At 37.5% G+C, this 23,456-nt stretch overlaps 1 protein-coding gene across 2 annotated transcripts in view; it reads left to right on the top strand.

Annotated features, from left to right (window-relative positions):
- The window catches only part of STAG1 (STAG1 cohesin complex component), a 203,465-nt gene that overhangs the window by 66,213 nt on the left and 113,796 nt on the right, over positions 1–23,456 (top strand). Inside the window, exon 5 of one of the 2 annotated variants that reach the window (XM_074833498.1) lies at positions 10,423–10,519. In XM_074833498.1, coding sequence (XP_074689599.1) covers positions 10,423–10,519 — 97 coding nt within the window. Of the gene's footprint in view, positions 1–10,422; positions 10,520–10,934; positions 11,368–23,456 lie in introns of those variants that run through there. The other variant, XM_074833499.1, reaches the window with a different exon arrangement.

Genomic DNA, 23,456 nt, shown 5'->3' with positions numbered 1-23,456 from the left:
AAAGGGGATTTGTGCCTCCCCCAGAACATCAGAGAGAATCATCAGTAATCCTAAGAGTTCTTCAATCGAAAACATGAACAGATCTATGCCTCAACTACTCTGTAATACTACGTGTGTTACCAGTTACCCCTAATTGATGTTACCAGTTCACTACAGATTAGATGCTGATTTTGAAAAAAATATGCGACCCCTCTGCTTATACTCAGCTAATAGACGTAATCTTGGCGTTGGTTAGACATGGTTCGGAGTACATATGGCTCCATTATCTGCCATTTTAGGGTATGTATCCAAAGACAGCTTTCTAGTATGTTGAAATAGAATTTTTCATGGTGCCACCAGTTGTTGTTTGTTCCTCCAGAAATGAGGACTGTACGTGGTTCCTCGCTGTTCTTGTCTGCACACCTTGGCATGCAGGGGTTTGAGTCCTTTGAGGTCTTCTCCCTGTTCAAGTAAAGCTGTATTTGTAGCACTGCTTACCCTGTCACGAGAAGAAGTTTTCTTTGTTTATGTTTCAGTTTCTCAGGGTTTTGTCATCTTTGGATCTACTGGGCCCACGTTGGCAAGTTGTGACTCTTGTGCACAGTACTACACTGGCTAGAAAATTTGAGTTTCAGAGCAGAAACATCACGAGACCTTTTTTTTCCCTTCAGTTGCCTATCTGAAAGGATTAAAAATATTTCATTAATATTAATCTAAAATATTGCTGAAATGTAAACAAAATTTTCAATATTATACTGGTTTTAAGTGTTTATCCACCTGTCACAGACTGAGGTTCAAAATCAATACATGCAAAGATAAAGGATATGCATCCTTGTAATTACGCTTTTCATCTGCTGGAAATAATATGAAAGAGGTAAAGGAAACACTCTCACAACTTCCAGCAGTGCTCTTTTTTTTGTTCTCTATGTGTTAGCATCTTATTGGTGTGGTTGCCAGTTCCTTTTACCGTAATGTATCAGGTTTGGATGACTTTTAGTCATCAACATTTGTATCTGAAATTATTTTCTGATGGAAGTTCCTAGTACCTCCAGTATCTTTTTCTATCATTTTGAGATTTGATGACCTGTACAAGAAATGCTAGATAGTCAGTTCTTCCAAAGAGCTGATAATGTCTTTATGCATCCTGTTAATATGGCACATCCCATGTAATTTCAGTAATTTTTGTATTTTCATAGCATTTGGGGCAGAAATAGACCATTGTGGTCTGTATGCTACCTCCCTGCATAGGTCAGACCATGGAATTACACCCATTCCTGTATTAAGCCAACAGCTTCTTTACATCCCTCATTTTTCTTTGGTAATAGTAATATTAGTTTCAGTTAACTAGAAGTTTTTGGGGGCCAACCTTAGCAACTGTAGAGGCAGAGCCAAAGTTTCAAACATCGCTGTTCCCCCTCAGGTCTCGCTGCAGGAGCTGCTCCCCTACCCCGGCGGTCACAGGTGCTTTGGCCATTGCCGTGGGGAGCCGGGCTGGTGACTCTGGAGCAGGAGGTGGCCCTGGCCTTGGAGAAGGTGCCTGGTGCCCCCCGCAGAGAGTGAGGCTGCCCCTTGGGCTGGCTTCTCTCAGGGACGGGAGTTGGCAGTGGCTGCTCGGCTTTGTCAGGGGGTTCCGAACGCATTCTGCATGGATTAAGCTTTGATTTGCTTACTTCTCTCAACTCCCTGGCACTTTATCTCACAGTTATTTTAATCATGTAATTATTATGTAATATAGATAATTCCAATGTTCCTTAGTCCTTCCAGTGCTTCTGGTTAGAAAGAGCTGTTACATGCCTGCTTTAATCTTGCATAGACTGAGGCTGCTCTTGAACAGATTGGTCCCACCTTCTCCCACACCTACAGCTGATGTTTTTTACACCTTTCTTGTGTGTTTTGTAGTCACACCAAGAAATAGATTTAATTGGAACCTGACACTTTGGTGGATTTTTTTTCAGTTGGATCAGCTCCCTGATTCAGCTCATCTCTGGCAGCAGCTCACACTTACTGTGTATCCATCAGTATATCTACCTTATTTAGGAGGAATTACATACATGTTTTTACATATATACTTGAGCTTAAAAATGTCAGAGCAGCCGTAACTGGATTGTATCAAAAGTCCAATATCCTGTCTCTGACAATGACAGTTAAAAAAGAGAATAACAAGGCAAAAATGAGCTTTGGGAGTTCTCCCTGCCTCTGACTGTTGGCAGCTCAGGGTGAATGTGGTGTCTGTGTTGTCAGTAGCCTTCATGGCTTTCTCTTCTCTGAATTAGTCTCTTCTACCTACGAGAAGTCCTCTTTGCTGGATAGTGTCTCTGCATCTGCCTCAGCTGTTTCTGGGAGTGAAGGTCTTTGAAGATAACTATATACAGACATATGATACTAAGTATTATCCATGTTTTTGGTGTTAAAGGCATGTTTTAGTTTAATTGTCCTTTGTTGTATTTTAACAATGCTGTGTTCTCCGACTTGAAGGATGGATAATAACTTTGGGTTTCCCCACGCTGTCTCAGAAAATCCCTAGGAGTTTAAGTATGCCTACTGTAAAGTTTACAGGGTAAAACAACTGCAACTTTATTGACATTTAAACTAGTATTTCATTTTCATATTGCTAGATGGATTTCTTCTGCAGCCTGATCTTGCTTTGCTTTTGGTTGTATGCTACTGAATTAAAAGAAAAACAAAATCAAAACTAGGTATATGTTTTCATGCTTGTTGCAATAGAAACAATTTAGTCACCAGGTGAAGCATTAATTAATTAGAAGGGTGTCCCTTAATACCAAATGAATTTTTCTGCAGTCATCACAGAAGATGTCTTTTGCCTTGTGATGTAATGAGATGTCGGATGATTTTGCTGTTAATGTGAACACATGTGCCAGTAGTGCAGTGTGTGTGAGAGCATTTATACCTGAAAATACCCATTATACTTAAAGCCAGAGAAGTCTTTTGCTCTCTAAAATGTCATTTTTTGAAGTGTCTGGGGTAGTCTGTGAACCCTTTTACAGATTGTGCTAGCAAAGGAACTTGAATCGTGTTTTTTAATAAATTGATGGGTCTCTCGTATTGGAATAATTGATTTTGTTTCTGTGCTCCTCTAAGGACTTTTTAAATTCTCACGTTCTATGTATGTGAGTAGTTCTGATGCTTTGTAGCACCTCAGAACCATTCATTCCCATGATTGACCCAGTTTAAACAGACACAGCCCCTTGGAAACTGTGGAACATGTCAACTGTGAGAGATTAGCACCTACAAAAATTCTGTACCATAGTAGAAAATCTGCTTGGTATGAGGCTGTTGCGTGGTCCAGCCATCATTTCTGAGGGCCCAGGAAATGCAGCTCCGAGCAGTGTGGATCTGCTGTGGCAAGAGCGCTCATCCTCAGTAGTTCCTGTGATTTTAATTCATTTGAAAGAAGAATTTTTCCAGTACCTTTAATGCACATAAGTGAAATGCCAGTTAAATTGTGCCATTATAATAGTCTCATAAGGGAAATAAAGATTTTTTTTTTTTCATTAGTGCTTTTTTCCTCCCAAATAGTTCCATATAATGTGTTACACTGATTTCCCCACATAATGATATTTAATGCTTATTCTATTGCATAGAAATACGTGTTTATATGAAATGCCAAAACCAGATCTCTCTGTATGGAGAGTCTGAATCCCTTAGTTTCCCTGGGAATAAATACTTGTAGGATTGTATTTCTTCCCTCTCTGTGCTTCAGGAAAAAAAAAAATTATATAGGTAGGCACTGCATAAAGCAGATTTTTCCCATCTTTGCTTAGGGTGAAAAAACAAGAAACAGGTACTGTTACATGAACATTTTTTAAAAAATATTAATTCTGGCTTTTCAGAAAACACTTGTCAGGTGTTAGCAAAGTGTGAACTCTTTAATAAAATGACCATCTTTAGAAGGAAAAGAATAAATTGCAGTTCTTAATCGACAGTTCTTTTTTATTAACCTTATATTAGGTTTTTCAGTGGGTGTATACTAGACTTACTGCCTGCAATTTGGAATGCAACCAAACAGTCATCTTGAAGTCTAATGCACAGTCTTAAATTGCACATACTTTCACATGTTAGGAACTACCTTCACCCCAATAACTGTCTCTGTAATTACTTCAGTCTTCACAACATTTAACCTTAAAAGACTTGTATTCTTTTTTAAAAAACCTGCACAGATTCACTTACAATGCTCTGCATAACAGGTTTTTTTAAGTTTTTCACTACTTGCCTGCCTTTCCCTGTGTTCTTATTTTCAGTGTACTTTTAAGTTCTTCTCGCTGTCTGTTAAAGCGTATTTTCCAGCTTTTATGTTCTCTTCAGGCTGCTCTTCATACAGATAATTGAAATCTTTAATTTCACTGTGCATTCCTTTTTTGTTTTAATAAGCTTTGACTTTCATTTGAGTAACTTTGGTTTCTTGGCAGATGTTACTATAAGCTTTGATTTTGGTGGGTTTTTTCCTACCTTTAGTGTAAACACTCTGTGCACTGATTCTAGAGTCATTCTTTTTTCTGTCATGTTCACTGTAGATGAGGCATGTCCATGATCAGTTGTATGAAATGGCAAATTATTTAAATGTTCTTTATACTTGATTTGCCTTGGTTTACGGCTGACTCAGATATTACACTAGAACATGCATTTCATATACAGTGTCATTTGTTTTCTCTTTGTGTTAGTAGCACTGCTGCCAGATTGTTACTTAATTTAAATTGTGAAATGGCTTTTTTTGAAATCAACTTTCATTAATATTTAGTGGGACTGTGCTAATTTACACGAGCTGGGAAGGTATCATCTGCAGTTAGTCCCTCTGGTTCCTCCAGCACTTAATGCTCCTAAATGCAGTAATGTTCTTGCACTGAAGGAATATGAAATGGATTCATAGCTGTAAAGCCTCCAGGAGGTAATAAGATAACTAGCTTCATTATTTCATTCATTGCATCAGACTTTCACTTTTACTGGCAATCCAAGCTGCTGTTTCTCTTCAATACTATAAAATGTTCCTATTTATCTTTTAGCAGACTTTGAGATGTGAAGGCCAATATATCTGCAAGTCTCCATGATTGATTTTAAGTTTTTTACTCAGACTATGGATCTGTTCTGCTACTTGCTTGACTTTCTTTAAGCTTCTTATTTCTGTAGGGTTGCCTGTTTGGCATATTCTTCAAATTATGCTGCCTGGTAGTTCTTAAAACAAATTCATTTGAGAGTTAATTTCTGTGAGATTCTCTTGAAAGCTGTTGTGGGCTTTTGAAAATCTCTGTACTCTGTGTTTGTACTGTACGTCGTGTGCCATTTGCAGAAGACCTTGATTTTTCACTCAGTTCTCATAAGAATAGAAGCATTTTTGGAATTAGAAAAAAAATATGCTTCAGAGTCAAATTTTTGTAACGTGTACTTGTATGGACTTGTTACGCTGGCTGACCCAGAGATGTGGTGCATCTATGTGTATATATATGTATATCTATGTATACACATATATATGTATATATGTGTGTGTGTGTATATATGTATAGCTGTTTTCTGACAGTAGGGAGTGAAAGGGGGTCACGTGGGTGTTACTGGAGTAATCTTGAGGTTTTATCTACGTAACCGAGCTAGATAATATTTTACTTTGCTTAAAACTTAGTTCTCATACTCCTTGCCTCACTCCAATCTGGTAACGAAGATGAGAAGCTAAAGAGGTTTTTTGTGCAGTTTCTCATTTGTTGTGCTTCATAACCTTGTTGTCAAGGGAGCCTTTTCCTTGTGCACATGCATTGAATTTGGTGAATCCCAAAAGTAAGATTTCCTGCACCTGGGCAGGGGGCCGTAGCACATGTACTGTAGATCTTGTGCTTCCCAGGAATGCTGAATTTATCTTGTATTTCATGCTCAGCATGCAAGTGCACATTTCCATATGGTAAATCCATGCTCTCGACTGCATCTGAAGGTAAAAACATCTGGAAGCAGATGGGTACCCCCAGAACAACTCATGCAGTCTATTCCTACCATCTTTCATAAGTATTTTGCAGCAGTAGGCAACAAGACTCCTGTGGGGATAAATTCTTCTGGTGGAATAAGCCCGTTTGTAGCTACCTCCTTCCCAAAGAGCTGACTGGTCCTTCCCTCCTCCTGTCACCGCATGTGCCTTTGCTGCAATATCAATTCTGTATCTGGGAGAGGTGACAGGGAGGGGCCCAGGGCAGGTTATCTCTGGGCGAGATGGCAACTAAATACAGGTTGTTGCCCTGGGTTTGCTCTTTGCTTATGTCTGAGAAGCTTTTGAAAACAGGGTGACTGGATGGAGGCTGCAAACAAGATAAAATCATCCTGGAGGGTTTGCTGTAACCTGTGGACTAGAAATCCTTGTTTTTAACAGGAGTCTTTCTCTCTATGCATGTTTATGCAAAGTAATTCCTTTTCTGGCAATGATTGCTTGTTGCACCATTTGTTACACTATTCCTGTTGTTTGATTTCTCTTTATTTTTCACTTGTATTCGACCTTTTTCCTGGTATTTGGATTACTGCTGTTTTTTCTGGGTTCAGTTGATACTTGTCTCTATTTTAGGTCTGATGTGTATCATTTTTATTTTTTTCCATCCTAGTGTTTTCAGTTTTTATAGCTCTCTTCTGTTACATCAAAAGTCAACAGTTTGATTAAGTTCCAACTGTTGTAGCATATGTAGTCTGGCTTCATTATCTCCTGTTGCCTTAAACTGTAATCTCTAAAAAAAATTTACCAACAAGCATGCCAAATGTGCATGAAGGGTTGAATGGTGTAGATCTGTGGGTGTTATTTGGATTTTGATACGCTGAAAATAGCCCTCTCATTTTTAGGGATTAGTGAATAGAGTTTGTGTGACTGTACTGATGCTGATAGGTCAGGTGCCTTTGTGTGACTTGTCACCCTAGGCTTCTCAGACAGTCGGTGGAGATCTACTTAATGTCGTCACGAGCATTTTTAAGCAGGAGCCATCTCATCTCACCGTTCAAACCTGCACTAGACAGATGAATTATGCTGATAGCTCCACTGAATATTGACTATGTATGTGTATGCACGTGTGTGCACGCATGCACACTATGTTGTGTATAAAGGGAGTGACTAGCTTGTGTGACTACATGGGCTGTGCATGTCAAGTTGGGTAAAATGAATCCTACCCAAACATTCAAACTTTAGTTAAAGCTAGGTCCAGATGACACAGGACACAGTCTTTGCCTGCTATCCCTGCTCAGAACCTTCACTCTGATTTTGCTGCTTTCTTCATCTACTGCTGCCACCAAAGACTCTGCATTGCCTCAAGTCTGGTCTGTGAGTCTTGAGATCAGATGCTTGTCTTTATTTTTCTGTGAATTACATTACGGTTCTGGGCTGAAAATGCAAGTGCTATACTAGATAGGACAGAGTGGGCCCTTAGTGCCCAAGGACGTGGCATGTCCCTCATTCTTTTTGTATGAAGAGACAAAAAATATTGGAAGGGAGATGAGCTGCACTGACGCTACGGTTTTGAGGTAGTGCTGCAAAAATCTATTAAATAGTTTTGTTTAAAAGCAGCGGATAGAAATTTGAAATATGTTCATCCAGGTCACTCCCCTCCGCTCCCCCTTTTTTTTTTAGTCCAGATGGGTTCACTGGCAGTATTTACAGCACAGTCCAGAAGCAGTTGCAGTGGTATAGCTGAAGGGGCAGTATGGGAGTAAGACTGACTTGGAAAGGAATTGCTCAGGCCAGCCTTGCTTCTACCAGAGTGTTTTATGTGGAACTAGGCGCTGTGGACAGTGCACAGATGCTGGTGAATTAGTTATTAACACTCAGGAGAAACATCTGGGATTTCCCAGGCTCAAAGAAGAATATAGTAGACTTCAGAAACTGTTAAGAGATGTGTGACAAGAGTGAGCAAAGATAAAGATACGGAAGTATTTCTGTGCAAGACACGTGGCACAGAGTAGGGGTATTCTGCCTGGAAAGAGGTGACCAGACAGAAGCATGGAAAGTACAAATAGGGGCTTGAGGTTTGTTTTTTCATCTTCCCTAAGAATTAGGTCACATCAAATAGATCTAGCAATTGGCGAATTTAAAACAAAACAATTGTTCTTTTTGTGCAGTGAATAATTAACCCTTGAGACACATTGCTGCAAGATGATATAGGTATAAAACTTTCTGGTTTAGACAGACATTCCTGAGAGAAGAAATATGCTAGGGTCTTAAGGTCTGGGAGAGTAACTCGGAAGTATCAGTATATTCTTCCCTATTCTTACACTTTTCCCTATGTGTATAAGCCCTGTGGGGCAGGTGAACCTGTGGTCTGACCCAGCACAGCTGCTATTTTCTTCAGTGAAAAAACCAGCTGCTGGCAATTGCATGTTGTTCTGATATCTACATTAATATAGCTGTTCAAACAAATCTTTTAAGTTGGTGGTACACCAGCAGTCTGGTCAGTACGCTTTGTCAGTATTTGGTGTAGCTAAATGTAAAAATTATTTAGTAAATGTGGTTTAATGTGCCCTGAAGAATTCTGCTGATTGAAATCATTGATACTTACACGAACAGGTCTAAATTAATGATGAAATAACAGTGAAGCATTCTAGATAACTGGTCTTGTGCTGCTGCTGCTTCATGTTTCCTTAACTTGTGTGAAGATTAATTGGAGGCCAAGACTTCCTTTTTGGTTTCTTCTAAGTAGCAGATGGACCTCTTCATAAGATTGTCTCTCCTACTGGGCATGCATGTGTGTGTGTGTATTGGTAAGACAAAACCTGTAAAAACTTAGTTTCCTGGCAAACTGAATGTTAAAGATTCATGCTGGTTGTTGACTAACATGACCAATACTGGTAGTCTCATCCTGGCTTGGGTTAAGAACGAGTATAATGGTTTGTGGTAAACATGGAGTGTTTTGGCTCAGTTCAGAGTTGTGTAAGTCTCTAGTACATACACAACTGTTTTGCTGTTTCCCTTTTCTTAGACACTTGCTAAGGTCCCCCTGGCAGTTGGGGAGTTTGCATGTGAATAAGCTAGAAACTGCAGAGGGATTTTTCAAGACCCTATCATTACATCTCCTACTTTAGAAAGAGGCCAGATTCTTCTGAAAGGTTGAGTTGTTTGGATTTTGTCTTTCCTATTAATTCTTTTTCATCATGCTTGGAAGTGTGTGTGTTTAGGATTTTTAAAATTCATTTTATATAAATTCATTGTAAACCTGAACTCTCCGAAAGAAAATAACCAATTTGCAAGGTGTGCTCTGGTAGCATAATCAAGCTTCTCTTAATGAATGTTACCACATGTATGGAACAGTAGAGATATTTTCTCTCATAAAATCAGTAAAACATAGTATTTGGTTACATTAAATATACACAATTAATTACCTTCAGTGTTTATGTAACGGAGGAACTTGGAATACTGTATTTTAGTGACATCAAAGTAAGCCATACTTGTCTTCCTTAAGCATGAAGCAGGCTGAAGACGGACTTCACACAACCCTCTTGCTTTTCTAGAACAGTCTTTAAATGTTTCCATAGTTATTTTGTTTCTGTAGTCAGAACTGTAGCGTAAAGTATCTGTATGGGAAGCAGCTATAGGCTTTGCCACATTCCTTTCAGCTGATGTATAGCTGCCATTAACTCTTTCTGATGCTGTGATTGCACTTTTATGTTGACTGGCAAAATTCATTTAGTGCCCGTTTCTCATCAAGCTACTGAGGCACATTTTCTGTCCCCAGAGATTAATATAGGACAAATGACAAACATTTTTGACACCTGTATGCTTTCTTTCCTCATCCCTGCTATTCATAATAATGACTGCGTGCTGTGCCTGCATATCAGTGATTATAAAAGTATCTCCTGGGTACTTACAGTTCTGAGTGCAGTTTGAAACTGTGACTCAGCTTCATATACTGTGATTCAGGTGGCTTAGTGACTCCCAAACACAGGAAGACTGACTTCTGTGTATTATTTTTATTTACCAAGTATTCCTCATTGCACTCTGTCTTCCTGAACTATGTACAGTGTTTCTGAATGTCTGATACACTAGTTTGGCCTTTATAAATACTGAGATGTTCACTATGCAATATAAATGCAGTTTTTATCTCAAAGTGTTTCTACTCATCAGTTTTCTGGGAATATATGTTGGTCATTCTGAATGGAATCGTAGTGTTTGTTTTTTCAATGCAATTTTGAAACTGGATAAATGCTGTAAGTAGAGTTTTGAGGAATTGCAGTAATTTCAATTTGAACTTGTGTTTTTACAATTATAATACTAGAAAACGATGCATATAGTTCTGTTCCCTAGCAGTATTTGTTCTGTCTCCACCCTGAGAGAAGGTGTATAGATTTCTGAATTTGTACTCATGTATAATTATGCAAAATAAATGCTCAGTTATAAAATTATATTCTGAAAAGAATAAGTCATTTGCCTTTAATAAAACACTTTTTAAGAGTCTCTGATAAGTATTCTTTTTTTCTTGACAGTCTGTGGTGGACGACTGGATTGAATCATATAAACAAGACAGGGACATAGCACTTCTGGATTTAATCAACTTCTTTATCCAGTGTTCAGGATGTCGAGGTACAGAACGTTGGAAACAAGTTGTATAGAATAAATCTGACAGTCATACAAACATGTGCATTAGTGCAAATGCTGGTAAAGATGTGGGAGACACATGGACTGGTACTCCTCGTATGCATGGTTTATATAGAAATATTGTCTACATTCAAGAATAATTTTATTTAAAGCTTGTTTGTCAAGGGCCTAGCCTTTCTTTTTCTCACTTTCCTGTCATCATCCTAAAGTGTACAAATCCTCACAGAGACACTCGGCTCGTCAGCAAAAGGAGATGAAAGATCTTTTAATCAAGGTAGGCGTATCTTTACTTCCCCTTTCTGTTTCTTCCCTGTTTTTTTTTTATTACAAGAATTAGTAGGTGTAGCTATACCTTAATTTTGCTATTTTTTCTTTCTTTCTAGGAAAAAGCTTTTTTTAACTGAAGAGGAAGGAGTCAGGCTTCAGCTGACTTCAATTAGCAAGAAAGATTTCTTCTGGATGAAGCACCAATCTTATTTCTTCTTCTCTGTAATACTTTGTCAAGTCACCAGCAAGTGGCCTGCCTTTTATACCCTATTTAAGCAGTCTCCCTTACCAGGCATGCTGCAGTCAGTCTTTCTAGCATTCTGTGGCCACACTGTACCTTCTGATGAATTTTTCATGTGTTGTCTTTTTTTCAGTTAACTCAGCCTTGAAAAGAGAGGAAGACAGAGCTCTGCTCTCTCTGTAGCACCCAGGACCAAACTATTTACTGTTTCCTGATGCTTCGTATAATTTGCTTTGTGGAGTTGAAAATAACCCACAATTCAGAAATTCTTTTCTTCATTTTGTAACTCATATGGGAATATACCTTTAGACATCAAATGATCTGGGTAGGAGTCCCCTTTCTTCCTTGTTAAGGTGAAGTCGCAGGTTAAAAGTATTGGAGAAAAGAAACAGGAGCTGCCAGCAGCTTCAGCAACTCTTTTTCACAGGTTAAGGAAATCAACTTATTTTGTGAATGATAGGAAAGACTGAAGCTCTGGAAGCATTCTGTGAAAGGGCTGGAGCTTAGGGCTTAAATTCCCAGCCTGTGTCAATGTCTGTGCTGTTCACACAGATTCCCTAAAATATTTTTCAGACTTGTTTGGCAGCTTATGTGAAAGTAGTTGCATTTTCTTTGCTTTTTTGTAACGCTCTCGTGAAGGTGTATATAAAAAAGAATCCCACAAGCTTCTTTCTAAGAATTTGGGCAGCATTAAACCAAAGTGATCCTCGGCCATATGTTTTTATTCTTGTTGATGGAGGCATGTCATAAATTTCTTCATTCCCCTGCTGCTGTCTAATTTATGCTTCCTTTCTTTTTCCCTGTTAGAGGAAGCAGCACTGTTACAATCTCAGAAGATTTGTATTTTTTAAACTTCTTGTTACTGACTGATGCAGGCTGAGTGCCCGCTGTCAGCCATATGCTGCTGAAGCAATTGCTTCCCAGAAAAGCTTTCTGTTATTGGCTGTGAAGCAGCAGCGCTTCAAGTGGCTGATGTCATTTACTTTCATTTTTCTTTTTCTTTTTTTTTTTTAATGTTGACTTCCTATCCATTTTCAGTACTCTGCTTTGTACCCTCAGGGATGTATCTCTGCTGAGCTTGCTTTAGTAGCCTTCTGGTCCTGCGCAACAACGATAGGAGAAAGGAAGCAAAAATTATTTATCCCCTGAGTTTATAGTGTGTTTGGGGGATCTATTTCTGTGTTGGAATTTTTGCAGCGAGTACAGTAACAGCTGTAAAACAGGGTTAAAATCCTGGCAAACAATTCTGTTCTTGGCGATTTCCATTAACGTGCCTGTCTTCTAGAATAAGTAGAAACTTTATCGATAGAGAGTGGATGTTATTGATAGTCCACTTAAGGTAAAATGCATACTAAGCTGTCCTTGATGGAAATGAGGTATGGAAATTTGGGGTGTTCTGTATTTTGTGAGAAAGACCAAGTTTCTTTCTCATGGGAAGATTATGTGCTCTATTATGAGATTTTTATTTCCCTTTAAAGATTTTGTTGACATTCTTGTTTGTTTTCATTTCTGATAAATAACAGCTCCTCCTGAATCCCAATGGCTGCTTTATCTTCCTTAACATTCCTTAATTTTCTTCTTTTCAGTTTGCTTCACTAACATTGTCTCGGATTCTCCAGCCTTCTTTCCCAATGTTGGATCTAAATGCTTACTGATAATATATGCTAACATTGTAATCTTTAGCTTGAAGGGAGGAGGACCACTAACTTGTGTGGAGGTTCCTCAGGAAACTTTGAAAGTGTTGCTAGGTTAATAAATCTAGCATTTTAACAGTGCTTAGAGTTATTTGATATCTAAATATATGTAAAATACACTTAGCTTGACATTTCTTTCAAAAGTTTTAAGCAGGTGAAAAGTCTGTGCCTATTTTCTGACTTTAATTAGAAGTCATTTAGGCACCAAACTGTTTTATTTAGCAATGGTATTAACCCTGACAAAAATATCTTTCTGTTTAGAGAAACATTGATTTTTATATATGTATCCCATCCATTTGGGCAACACATACACTTGAATGATTCTCTTAGAATCCTCCAGCTTTCCTTAGAGATGTTCCTCAAATGAGAAGTAACGTCTTGTACATATGAATAAGCAGGCATGTTATATAAATTATTAATACCAAAAAATTGTAAAATTAATGAAATTTGCAGGCAAACTTAAAAGATCTGTGCAACTTAAAGCTGAATAAATATAAACCAAAAATTCAAGCACGTCTGTCCTTTGTCAACTCTTCTGAGTATCTGTTTAATCAGTTACTTTCTGTATAATGTGTTCTGGTTCATACAATAATGTCTATTAAAACATGAGAGATTTGGTTTTAGCATGACTTTAGTAATCTTTCCGGGTTTTTAAAGGATCATTTGGTATAAATTAGAAGTTTGTCCTACTGAACTGCCAAAAGCATCTCAATTCAATAATTACATTTGCATGGGAGTTAAAATCACTTTTCATGCCATCTTTCCACTAGGTTGCCTGTTCAATCTGTACATTTGTTGCCTTTGCGGATTTTGATTACAAAGAAGTGAAAATAGTTTCTTAAAGAATTTTTCCTTTATCTTGCTGTTTTTTTTCTTCAAGAATACCAACAGAAATGCCTGTCTTTCTCAGTTTGTCTGTGTAGTCTTGTCCATGATGTTACATTCTGTTTTTGTGGCAGAAAAATGGTTAACCTACCCTTTTAAATGCATTGCTCCTTCTAGAGGGAGGATCTTGTATCAGTACCTTAGACGAAAAAGTTATTTTTTAAAATACTTTTTTGTCTTGGAAAAACAGTAAATAAATGCTGTTTCCAGTCCTTGAAAAAACCAGGTTTGTTTGTTTGTTGGTAGTAGGTATTTATTTTCCACAGTATTCACAATGTGTAAAGCAGGTGGTGTTGTATTTAACTTCTTACTTCTCTGTCAGAAACTTAAGTTAGGATTTTGCATTTTTAGATAACAGGGAACTTTTTTAATTTAGGTTGTCATAATGATAAAATGATTTTTTTAAATAACTTTCACTTGGCTGAGAGTGGAAGTGTATCAAGACTGCTGATTTCCATTTCAAATGTTGTAGTTTGGTCTGTAGCATTGTGGATACAGGCATCCTTCTCTCTTGCAGAAGACTTGCAGATCAGTGTTCACAGTTTTCTGGGTTTTTTTGAGAGTTCTTTTCTATTGCTTTCATCTTTGTAGCAACATGTTTTTGATTTTTTTCCTTTTTTCTTTTTTTGAGCACTTATGTAAAGCACAGCATAGTATGCTGAGATCTCTGAGCTAGTTGTAAGCAAGCTGAAATGTCTAATCAGCAATATGCGTGCCCAGGTCCCAGAAGGATTATAACTGTGTCAGTATGATGCTGCATCTGGGCTAATTAGCTCTGCCTCTCAGACTGAGTAATTAGCTCAGGTATCATGCTTCGCTGCTATGACAACCAGGCTGTTTCCATTTCTGGAGCTCTGTGGATTTAGAGCTGACCTGGGTATCTGCATTGCTGTCTGGTTTTTCCTTCTGTTATTGGTATAAAACAAACAGAAAACCCCACAAGCACTCTGACCCTTCTACATTTTAAAGGCAGAGAGTCATGGTTGTGGAATAAATTTTTTTTTTTTTTTTCCTAACCAGAAACAATTAGTGGTTGAAACAGCCTCTTAAGCTGTGAAGGACAAACCAACCCATTGAGTCCATGTAAGAAAAGCAGCTTTCTTTTGCAGGGGAAAAAGGTATCTCATAGCTGAAGAGGAGAGCTACTTGACTACTTTCAAGTATATAGTGAAATTATTCCCATTCTTTCTCTCCCACTCCTTCCCTTTCATTTATTTTCTGAGAGGTAAGCCAGAAACCTGTACATTCTTAAGCAGATTTTGAGATGTGATTTGAGCACTGCTTCCGCTACTAGCCTGTCAAACAGCTCTGAGACACCACGTACTGATGGAACAAAACTGGTGAAACTCCCCTACGGTTAAATTCTCAGCAGTGTTGTAGCCTTCTCTGGATTGTAAGGGGCTCTCCATTTAAGTGGTTTTGGGACTTGGCACACTGAAGTTGTTTTTAGGAGTACTTGGGGAAGGAAGCAGGTGAAATTCCTTTATATGATGCTTCTTATATCTTATTTTTCCCCTCAAAATCTTCTCTTTAGGTTATTGTGTGGAAACAAACGTTAATGAAGGTTCAAACTGGCAGCTGTCAACCTTGATTGCTGGTGGTGTTCAGCGTTGGGTTTTTTAGTTGTGAGTAAGCAGGAATCTTTGTATGAACTTTTTGCCCAGTACTTAAAGCGGGACATGGTTATGGAATTTTTCCTTGTGAATCAGTCACTTGGGCAACCACACTGGCTTCCAGCTTGAGCCTTGAATCTCTGGTTGTTCCTCACCTATTCTAGTAAGATCCTCTGAAAAATTCTGTGATTGAATCCTGCAAACTGAGTCAACAAGTGCAGGAGTTACGGGTTAGCTTGCTTGAAGGCTGGATGCATGCTCATTTTGAATTTTTATTAATGTTCTATGCTCTTAATTAAGGGCAAACTAAAAGATCTTTGTTTTGCCAAAGGAAATTGAACACTGAAACCAGGAAAAAGCACCTTAAAGTGACCATTTATGGACTGGCAAAAGAAATAAGCAACTGCTTGCTTTGCTGTTGGACAGGATTTCAGAAGGCAACTTAGCCAGGAAATAGTGTTATTTACTCTAATTAATAGTATTTTAATAGGGGGTATAACATTGTAAGTAGAGTAATGGTTTTAAAAAAAATTAGTCTTCTGTCATTTTTTTTGTACAGAGTTTTGTTTTGTGATCAGTGGAATAATATCGCTCTGTACAGACGGATGTTACTGAGCATGGGAAGAAGACTGCTTGATAAATATAATTTCCTGCAAATGGTCCTTTCATAAGGAACTGCAAATCGTTAGTGAGAAATGTTGCTGACTTCGGCATGTGTTAAAAAGCTTTATCTCTTCAGGCATTTATTATTAAGAAGTTGATATCATAAACATTTCATATTTTCAACAAATTAGAAAATAATGCTTTTCATTGCATTGGAGTCAATTTTTATTAAGGTTATAAAATATGCTTTCTTACAGTTTCTTCAGCAAAATCCCTTTTTAGTGTGTGAGTAGAAGGGTAGGGTAGAAGTTGCAAAGTAGGATAGGGTAGAGGTTGCAAATTAAAGGACTAATACACATTAAAAAAATTATACTTACTCATTATTTAAGTCATAGTAATGTCGAGGATTTATAAAATACTTCATATGCATAGTATGCAGAAATAAATACACCGCCAATAACTATATGATGCAGTTAAAAACGTGCTGTTAACCACATTCAAATATGGGAAGGTAAGACTGAAAGATGGAAATGGCTTAATTTTAATTTCATGTGTGGTGTAGATAAAACAGATCTGAACTTTACACTTCTTGTTTCTGAGCCTTGAGGTCATTTTTACAGGGTGTTTATCTTGAAGTGAAAGCTTATAAAATTCAAACTGAAGATAAGATGCAAGTTATTAACTGGCTTGGGTGGAAGATAAATCAGATTACCACACATGCATTAGATGTTTCATCAGTTCAGATTTTTAAATGAAGATAGGTAAGGTTAAAAAGTTCATATCAAACACTTGACAATTAATATGGTTACATCAAAATAATTTTTTGTGGAAAAGTGCAAATGGTTGGTATTTGTTGATACTTGTGAAACTAAAGCTTTAGTTGTTGTGTGTATCATTTTTAAACCAAACAGGTTTTCAATATTTCTTACTGTTTGCTGCTGAATGGTATCTGTACTTTTCATCTTAATGTACTCTTTCTTCCTTACTATTTTTTTTCTGTTCTTTAGCTCTTCAAAGTGTATATGGCTATGGGAAGAATGGCTACAAATATTTTTCTTTGGTTCTTTTAAGCTTTGCATCTCCCTAACTCTTCTGGGGATGGGAAGCCTTGGGGCGGGGGGGGGGGGGGGAGGGGAGGGGAATCAGATCTGAAAGTGAAAAAAAGCCTTGAAGTAGCACATCACATTTTATAGCCACTTGTGAACTAATGGCATCTGTTTCCCAAAAGGTGCATCCTACTACTTAAAGAAACTAGTGGGGAAAAAAATGCAGGAATTTGCTGACCTTTCGGTACAGGAGACGTGAATGAAGGACGTACTGGTCTGTGGTTTCAAAATCTGAATGAAATACCTGCTGTTGTGCCGAGGTCTGACTTCAGTCCAAGGTTTCACCCTGTGAATTGGTAACAGGAGCGACAGTAATTTAAACCAAACATATTTTTCTTTATTACTTGCTACCCGAATATATTGAACTAGTCATGTTTCAAGTATGACAGCAGACCAAAAATAAGCTGACTTAAAATCAGCTATTAACTAATTTATTAATATGAATTAATATAAACTTTCAAATAATTTACAGTAAATGTATTGAATTAATTGACAGATTCGATGCTAGAATATTTTAGAGCAAATACATAATGTAAAGAAAGACAAATTACCTTTGAAATGATAGTCTAAGAGCAAGTTCTGCACTGCCAGTTCTATATAATATGTTCAAATCTCTGCTGAAAATGAAAGCACTCCTTGTAAGCAAGGAACAAAGTCTGCATTCTACTCCTGTGTACTACTTAGTAAATTCACAGCTTGTAAAATTATTTTTGGCACTGCTCATTGGAGATAAATTGTGTAAGGCTTTCAAATAGTACTACTTGTTTTCCACTGTATTCATTTAATTACATACATATTGATCTGGAAAATGGTACTACTCGTGTGACTACAAAGTTACTATTTGAGATGTCTCTCTCAGATCGATGACGTTTTAATGCTACAACTTTTAAAAATTAGAGCAATAAATAACTCTTGGTGTTAATGATTCTGAATAGTTGCTGTCGTATCAGCCAGATCTGTGTCATTTCCTCCTTATTTATGCTTAGTTTGTTTTCTGTATAATACAAATTTGTACCAGGAGGGATACCTCTGTACTAAGCAGATAAGAAGAAGCATTAGTTTCATTTTTTGACAGTATTGTTCTAAGACTTGCAAGCAAATTATGCCTGTATACGAATTTGTCTCTATGCATTAGGTGCATTGCTGGATTTTTTTTAGATGATGTAGATGGTACTTTCTGTGAAGACAGGAACTAATTATGAAAAGCAATCAAATACCACTAGATCTTAGCACTTTCTTACTGAATTACAAATAGGAAGGGTCCTCATGTCTTCCCAAAGATGCGAATTCTGCTGAAGGTTCAGTCAGACTTTTTCCAGACCAAGGGTAGGAATTAAATTCCAAAAAAGACATTTCTCTCAGCAAACACTGTAATTATGATTCTCTCTCTTTTGCATTGAGGAAGCTGTAGATTTATTTTATTAAGTTCAATGCTACTGCACACTTCAGTAATTACTTTTGAAGAGAAAAAGACAGGGATGATTAAAAAGGTCTACATCCTAATAAAAAAGCCTTATTCTCTGGCACAAAGAAAGTGGTTAAAACAAATTCAGTATTCTCTTAATCTGTAAGCATTTAACAGTAGCTAGATATAGAAGAAGAGGAGCAGCTTGGGTTTCAAAGAAGATACATCTAAATTTGGAAGACGTGGGCTCTTATGCAGATACAATCCTGCTCACCTTCCGCTACTACCTACTTGATTCCCCATTTATATCAATCTGATTATATTGCCTCAGTTGTCTTTAACCTGAACCATGACCAGCTAAACCTTACAATTTTCACCTCCTTTTAACTGGAAGTTACGGCATTTTCTGGCGCTGCCAGGGTCAAATCCGTTACAGGGAAGACTGGTGTAAATGGCCTTTGCCTTCATGTTGTTGTCTCTTCCTTATTTGCATTGAGCAAGAAGCATGGTGGAATGCTCTTGGGTACCTGGATGGGTGGAAAAGGGAGTTACTCAAAACTATTAACCAGTTGTGCAGGAACAGTGAGGAGCTCCCTTGCCAGCAGTCTCTGTAGCCTTGTTTAAATAAGGAACTGATAACCCCGAGCAAAGCTGAACCCAGTTCTTGGATAACTGTCATCAGCTGAGAAGTGAGCAGCAGAGGGTTTCATGCTTCTTTCACTTAACACCGTTAGCTTAAATTTCAGCTTAGAACAACTGGTATTCATACTCTCCACCTGTAGCATTGGGTCCTGGGTATTTCAGTTGGAAACTGCCTGATTTCATAAAGGGATGAACTCAGGAGTTACGAGGTTAAAACACCTTTGACTGGTTAGAAAGCCTTTTCTTTCAGGAATAGTCTGTGGAGTTTTAATAGGCACCATCTGTTGTGGAAATAAGCTTCTACAAAGTCATAACATCATCTTTTGAAATACCTTTAAGGTAGTTTGTCAGATTTACCACAATGTCTACTATTTATTTTGTTTATTTCATCGTTATGGAAATAAGTGTTCTGGATAACTTGTAAATTGATGTGATTTAGGAAATTGTAATAATGGGAAAAGGGCCTAGAAATACTTTTCGCATCTTTTGGGAGTGAAAATTTATTGTAGATATATTTAACTACATAGATACAGCCAGTAATATTGTTATTTGAAATAACCTTTTTTTTAGACTCTAGAAACTATCAGATCCCCAAATTCTCAAGGATTAAGCCACTAAACCAAGTTTTACTTCAGATCTAATTTAGTATGACAAGAATAAATTTCCTATTGACCGTGTTTATTCCCAGCACAGACTCCTGGATCAAGATTATTTAGCCAACTGTATGAATTGAACCGCAAAGTAATGCAGGTAGCTCCATGATAAGAGGTAGTGGTGATAAATTTCTATCAAAAAATATCAGTGGTTTAAAAAGAATTGTTGACATTATGAAGTGATTGCTCTTGAAATTTAGTAAAACTAAACAGCAAGAAGTTCTTTAAAACTGTTTGAAATAAGATGCCTGCCTAAAAATTAATAATCTGCTTGGATTATCAATGTGTGGAAAGAGCAGTTAATGAATACTGTAAATTTCTGAAAAGTAAATGATTGATCTGGTATCATTTCTTACCGTGGGTAATGATGGATAGGTATCTCAAGCAAAAGGATGCTAAATACATAGACCACATCTCCTGTGGTCGTCTATGAGAAATGGAGTTACATGTTTGAACAGAGGGCTGTTAAGAGTTTGCACAGTTTTAGTTGAAATGCAGCAAGTTCTCCGTCAAGCATTTTTAAGGAAAGCCGTCAACATTTTTGTAACTTACAGGCTGCAGCTCAATCAAATCACAGTTTTATTTTTGAGATTGAATTGAGCTTCTGTTTACACAACTCTGCAGGGCTGTAAACGGGGTAACTAGAGAGTCCCTCTTACCAAAAGTTTCTCTGTCATCCAAATGCAGAACCAGATACAAGCAGACACAAAACCAGCCCCTCCACCCCCAAACAGGAAAAAAAAACCCCTGGTCTACTATGTCCTAAAAATTGTTTTGGAAGTATTATCACAAATGTCCAAAAAGGACATCCTGAAATAAACTAATGAAGTGAGAATCAGAACATGATCAGATCACACTCCTAGACTTAGAAACAATTTAGGAATAAAATCATTGGACTACCAGAAAAAGTACATAACCTTCATTAAAGACAGTTTTTCTTCCAGAGAGAGGACAGGCTGGAGTTTTACAGGGGTTTAATTTGCCTCTGGGGGCAGAGGTAAAAGTAATACTTTAGAGTCCAGGAAGGTGGATATCAACAAAATTAATGAATTAAATAAGGTATCTAGAAGAAAACAGAAGATGATCCATTCTCTCTAAAAGAAAGCCGTATTGTTGCAGTGTACTGGCATCTCTTAAACATAAGAACAAAGTAATGTGGTAAAGCAGTTCTGCACAAAAGCTATTGAGAAAATTGCTATATGGCCAGCTATTAAAAGAAGGGACTAAATTTTCATTTTGGGAGACCAAAACTGATTAATAAGTAAATCACATGGTTTATATAGAGAAATGGAATATCATGCAAGTGACTTTAATTATGCAACTGTATAATAAGGATATTGCAGAGGGACCTAGCAATGCTGCTAAGTAGCATTATATTTATTGAACTGAGAACTATTAACAGGAGATTATGCATATATTTGATGGAAATAAATACCTTTTTCCCAGATAGTTTAGCAGAGAATAGTTCTGTGGATTAGGTGGTTGTAGTGGAATTTCAATTTGTGGTGACATAAATGCATGGCAGCTTTCTACTCTGTTGATCCAAACCGTTTTTGCCCCCTGTTTTGATTTGCACCTTGTATTCTTCAAGTCAGTTTAATTAGCCATTCAAAGTGACTTTTTTTTTTCCCGCTGATGAAGAGGAGGCAGATGCATTTCAAGAAAAGAGCATCTTCTGAGGTTAACAAAAGATTGCTGTTACTGCTGTGTTCTCACAGGCTGCCTTTTAGACAACTAGTTTTTTCCTTATGGTGGAGAAGACCGAAAAATATAAAATTTACCACACCAGGTGAGGTCAGGTATATTTCCATGAATCCCCATAACAACATGAATAATTTCTTCCAGTTACAGCTGGATTTATCAAGAGTCCCCTTCTTGTTTCCAAAGTTATGAACTGAAAGAAAGAGCAAATCTTGACAACCAGAGCGTATGTGCTTTCCGTTGAATTCGTACTGTACTGAGTGGCTCTATGTACGACAGGGTATTTGTAGGGAGCTCCTTTGGTTCCAAGGATATTGCTCACATGACAGCTGTTTGTAATGAGCTCAACCAGAGTCCTCAAACTTTTTTGATAACCGAAAAAGGCACTGAATCCAATGCCATCCTAACTGCAGCTGTAAGTCTGCAGCTCTCTGATCTTGTGGCCTGTGTCAGTTTTGGATTCTGAAGCTGTAGGTGAATGGGAATGACAACAGTTGCTGGGCCAGTCAAGTTACTAAGTGTCCTTTCTACTCTTAACTCCAAGTCTTGTAACAAGAATTTCCTGTCTGAAGGTTTTACTTATAGTTCAGAGCCCCCTGAAGATTCTCAGTTCTTGTGAAGTGAGCATCAGTGGGGAATATAGTGGAAATGATTAAAATTATTTAATTAGAGCCTTTGAAGACAAGTTACTTCTATTCTGCAGTGAGGTGGTTATTCTAAAACTGTGACCTAACAAAACAAAAATCTTAACTGATTTTTGCATTTCAAAGTAGAAATCACATACACTAACATATTTGCTTTTAAAGAGAGAAGAAAATAAATTCAACTATTATACCTGACTAGAAATCATAATTTCACTGTGGTATGGCACTATTGGTAGAATATCAGCAAACCAGATTCTTTTCAGGTTCAGGGAGACAGTATAAGTTTGTTTTCATATCTTGCTTTATTATTTGGCAAGTTGGGTGACCAGTGACAGAGTAGCTTTCTGCTCTGAATTATGAGAAGATCAAATGTATGGATTGGCAGTGCTTTGATTTGTAATTTTCCAAGCAGCCGTTGAACTGTCTTTTCAACCATTCACCACTGAATCTGCTTCTAGAAGATGTAATCCTTTCCATTAATAGACAGAAGAAAATATATGTCAGTCAATTCCTGGTGCCACTTGTGGGTATTTCAGTAACAGATTGGAATTTTAAGTCCTGATTAATCAAGGAATCGTAAGAGATTCAAACTGTCTTGATCTGAGTTATAAAGGGTTTAATCTTAATAATAATGATACAGAAAACCTGAATGAGTTGGTTTGCTTTTTGTTCTCAAGATTTGTTCTTAATGTAATTCTTTCTTTTCTTATTTTTTTACTGGAAACTCCAGTCTTCTGAGGCTAGCATCAAGATAGCGAAGGTTGATGCAGAAATTTGACTTACTGCTGTGGTATGCAGAGTACAGCTTATTCTCCCTTACATCCTATGGCTCACTATTGAATATATTTTTTTGACAATTTTGACTAAATCCATGGCTTAGAGTTTAATTTATGATGTGTACATTTGATTCTGTCAAACAGGCACTTTTTTTTTTTTTTTAGTGGTGGGAGAGTAAACTTGACCTCTGAAGATTTTTAACACTCTCTATGTCCTGTCTGTCTGGTTGGCTTGTAGCTGCTTACAGAAGAGTGTTGCAAATAGGGAAGATACCAGCCCATGCCTGTTATAGGCACTTACAAACCATTTTGTCTAATACTTTTTTTCATTTCTTTGTATTAAAAAAGCATCCATTAAGATCAAAGAGCGAAACTACGTTCATATGATATTTATGACCTAATCTTAGGTCCCATGGTTCTTACCAGCTAGCTCAGCTGTGACAGCCAACTTCTACCCAAAGTTTGTGAGATACCTGCATTCAAATGAGGCCTTGATGTAAGCAGTTTGCTGTTAAGGGCCGGCAGCTGGGTTCAGCAGTTTGCAGGGTGTTATCAGAGAGGAGTCCTGACTGTTGGGTATAAGCTTGAAAAAGTCTTGAGAAAGACAGGGTGTCCGTGGCCTGTAACAGTTGTCAATTAGCTTAACTTGGTACGTTACTTTATTGCTCTGCTCGTCTGATACTTTGGTCAGT

The sequence above is a fragment of the Strix aluco genome, chromosome 9 (genome assembly GCF_031877795.1).
Source record: "Strix aluco isolate bStrAlu1 chromosome 9, bStrAlu1.hap1, whole genome shotgun sequence".
Classification (NCBI taxonomy): domain Eukaryota; kingdom Metazoa; phylum Chordata; class Aves; order Strigiformes; family Strigidae; genus Strix; species Strix aluco.
The sequence above is the reverse complement of the archived record's forward strand: the minus strand, read 5'-3'. Positions and strand labels throughout refer to the sequence as shown.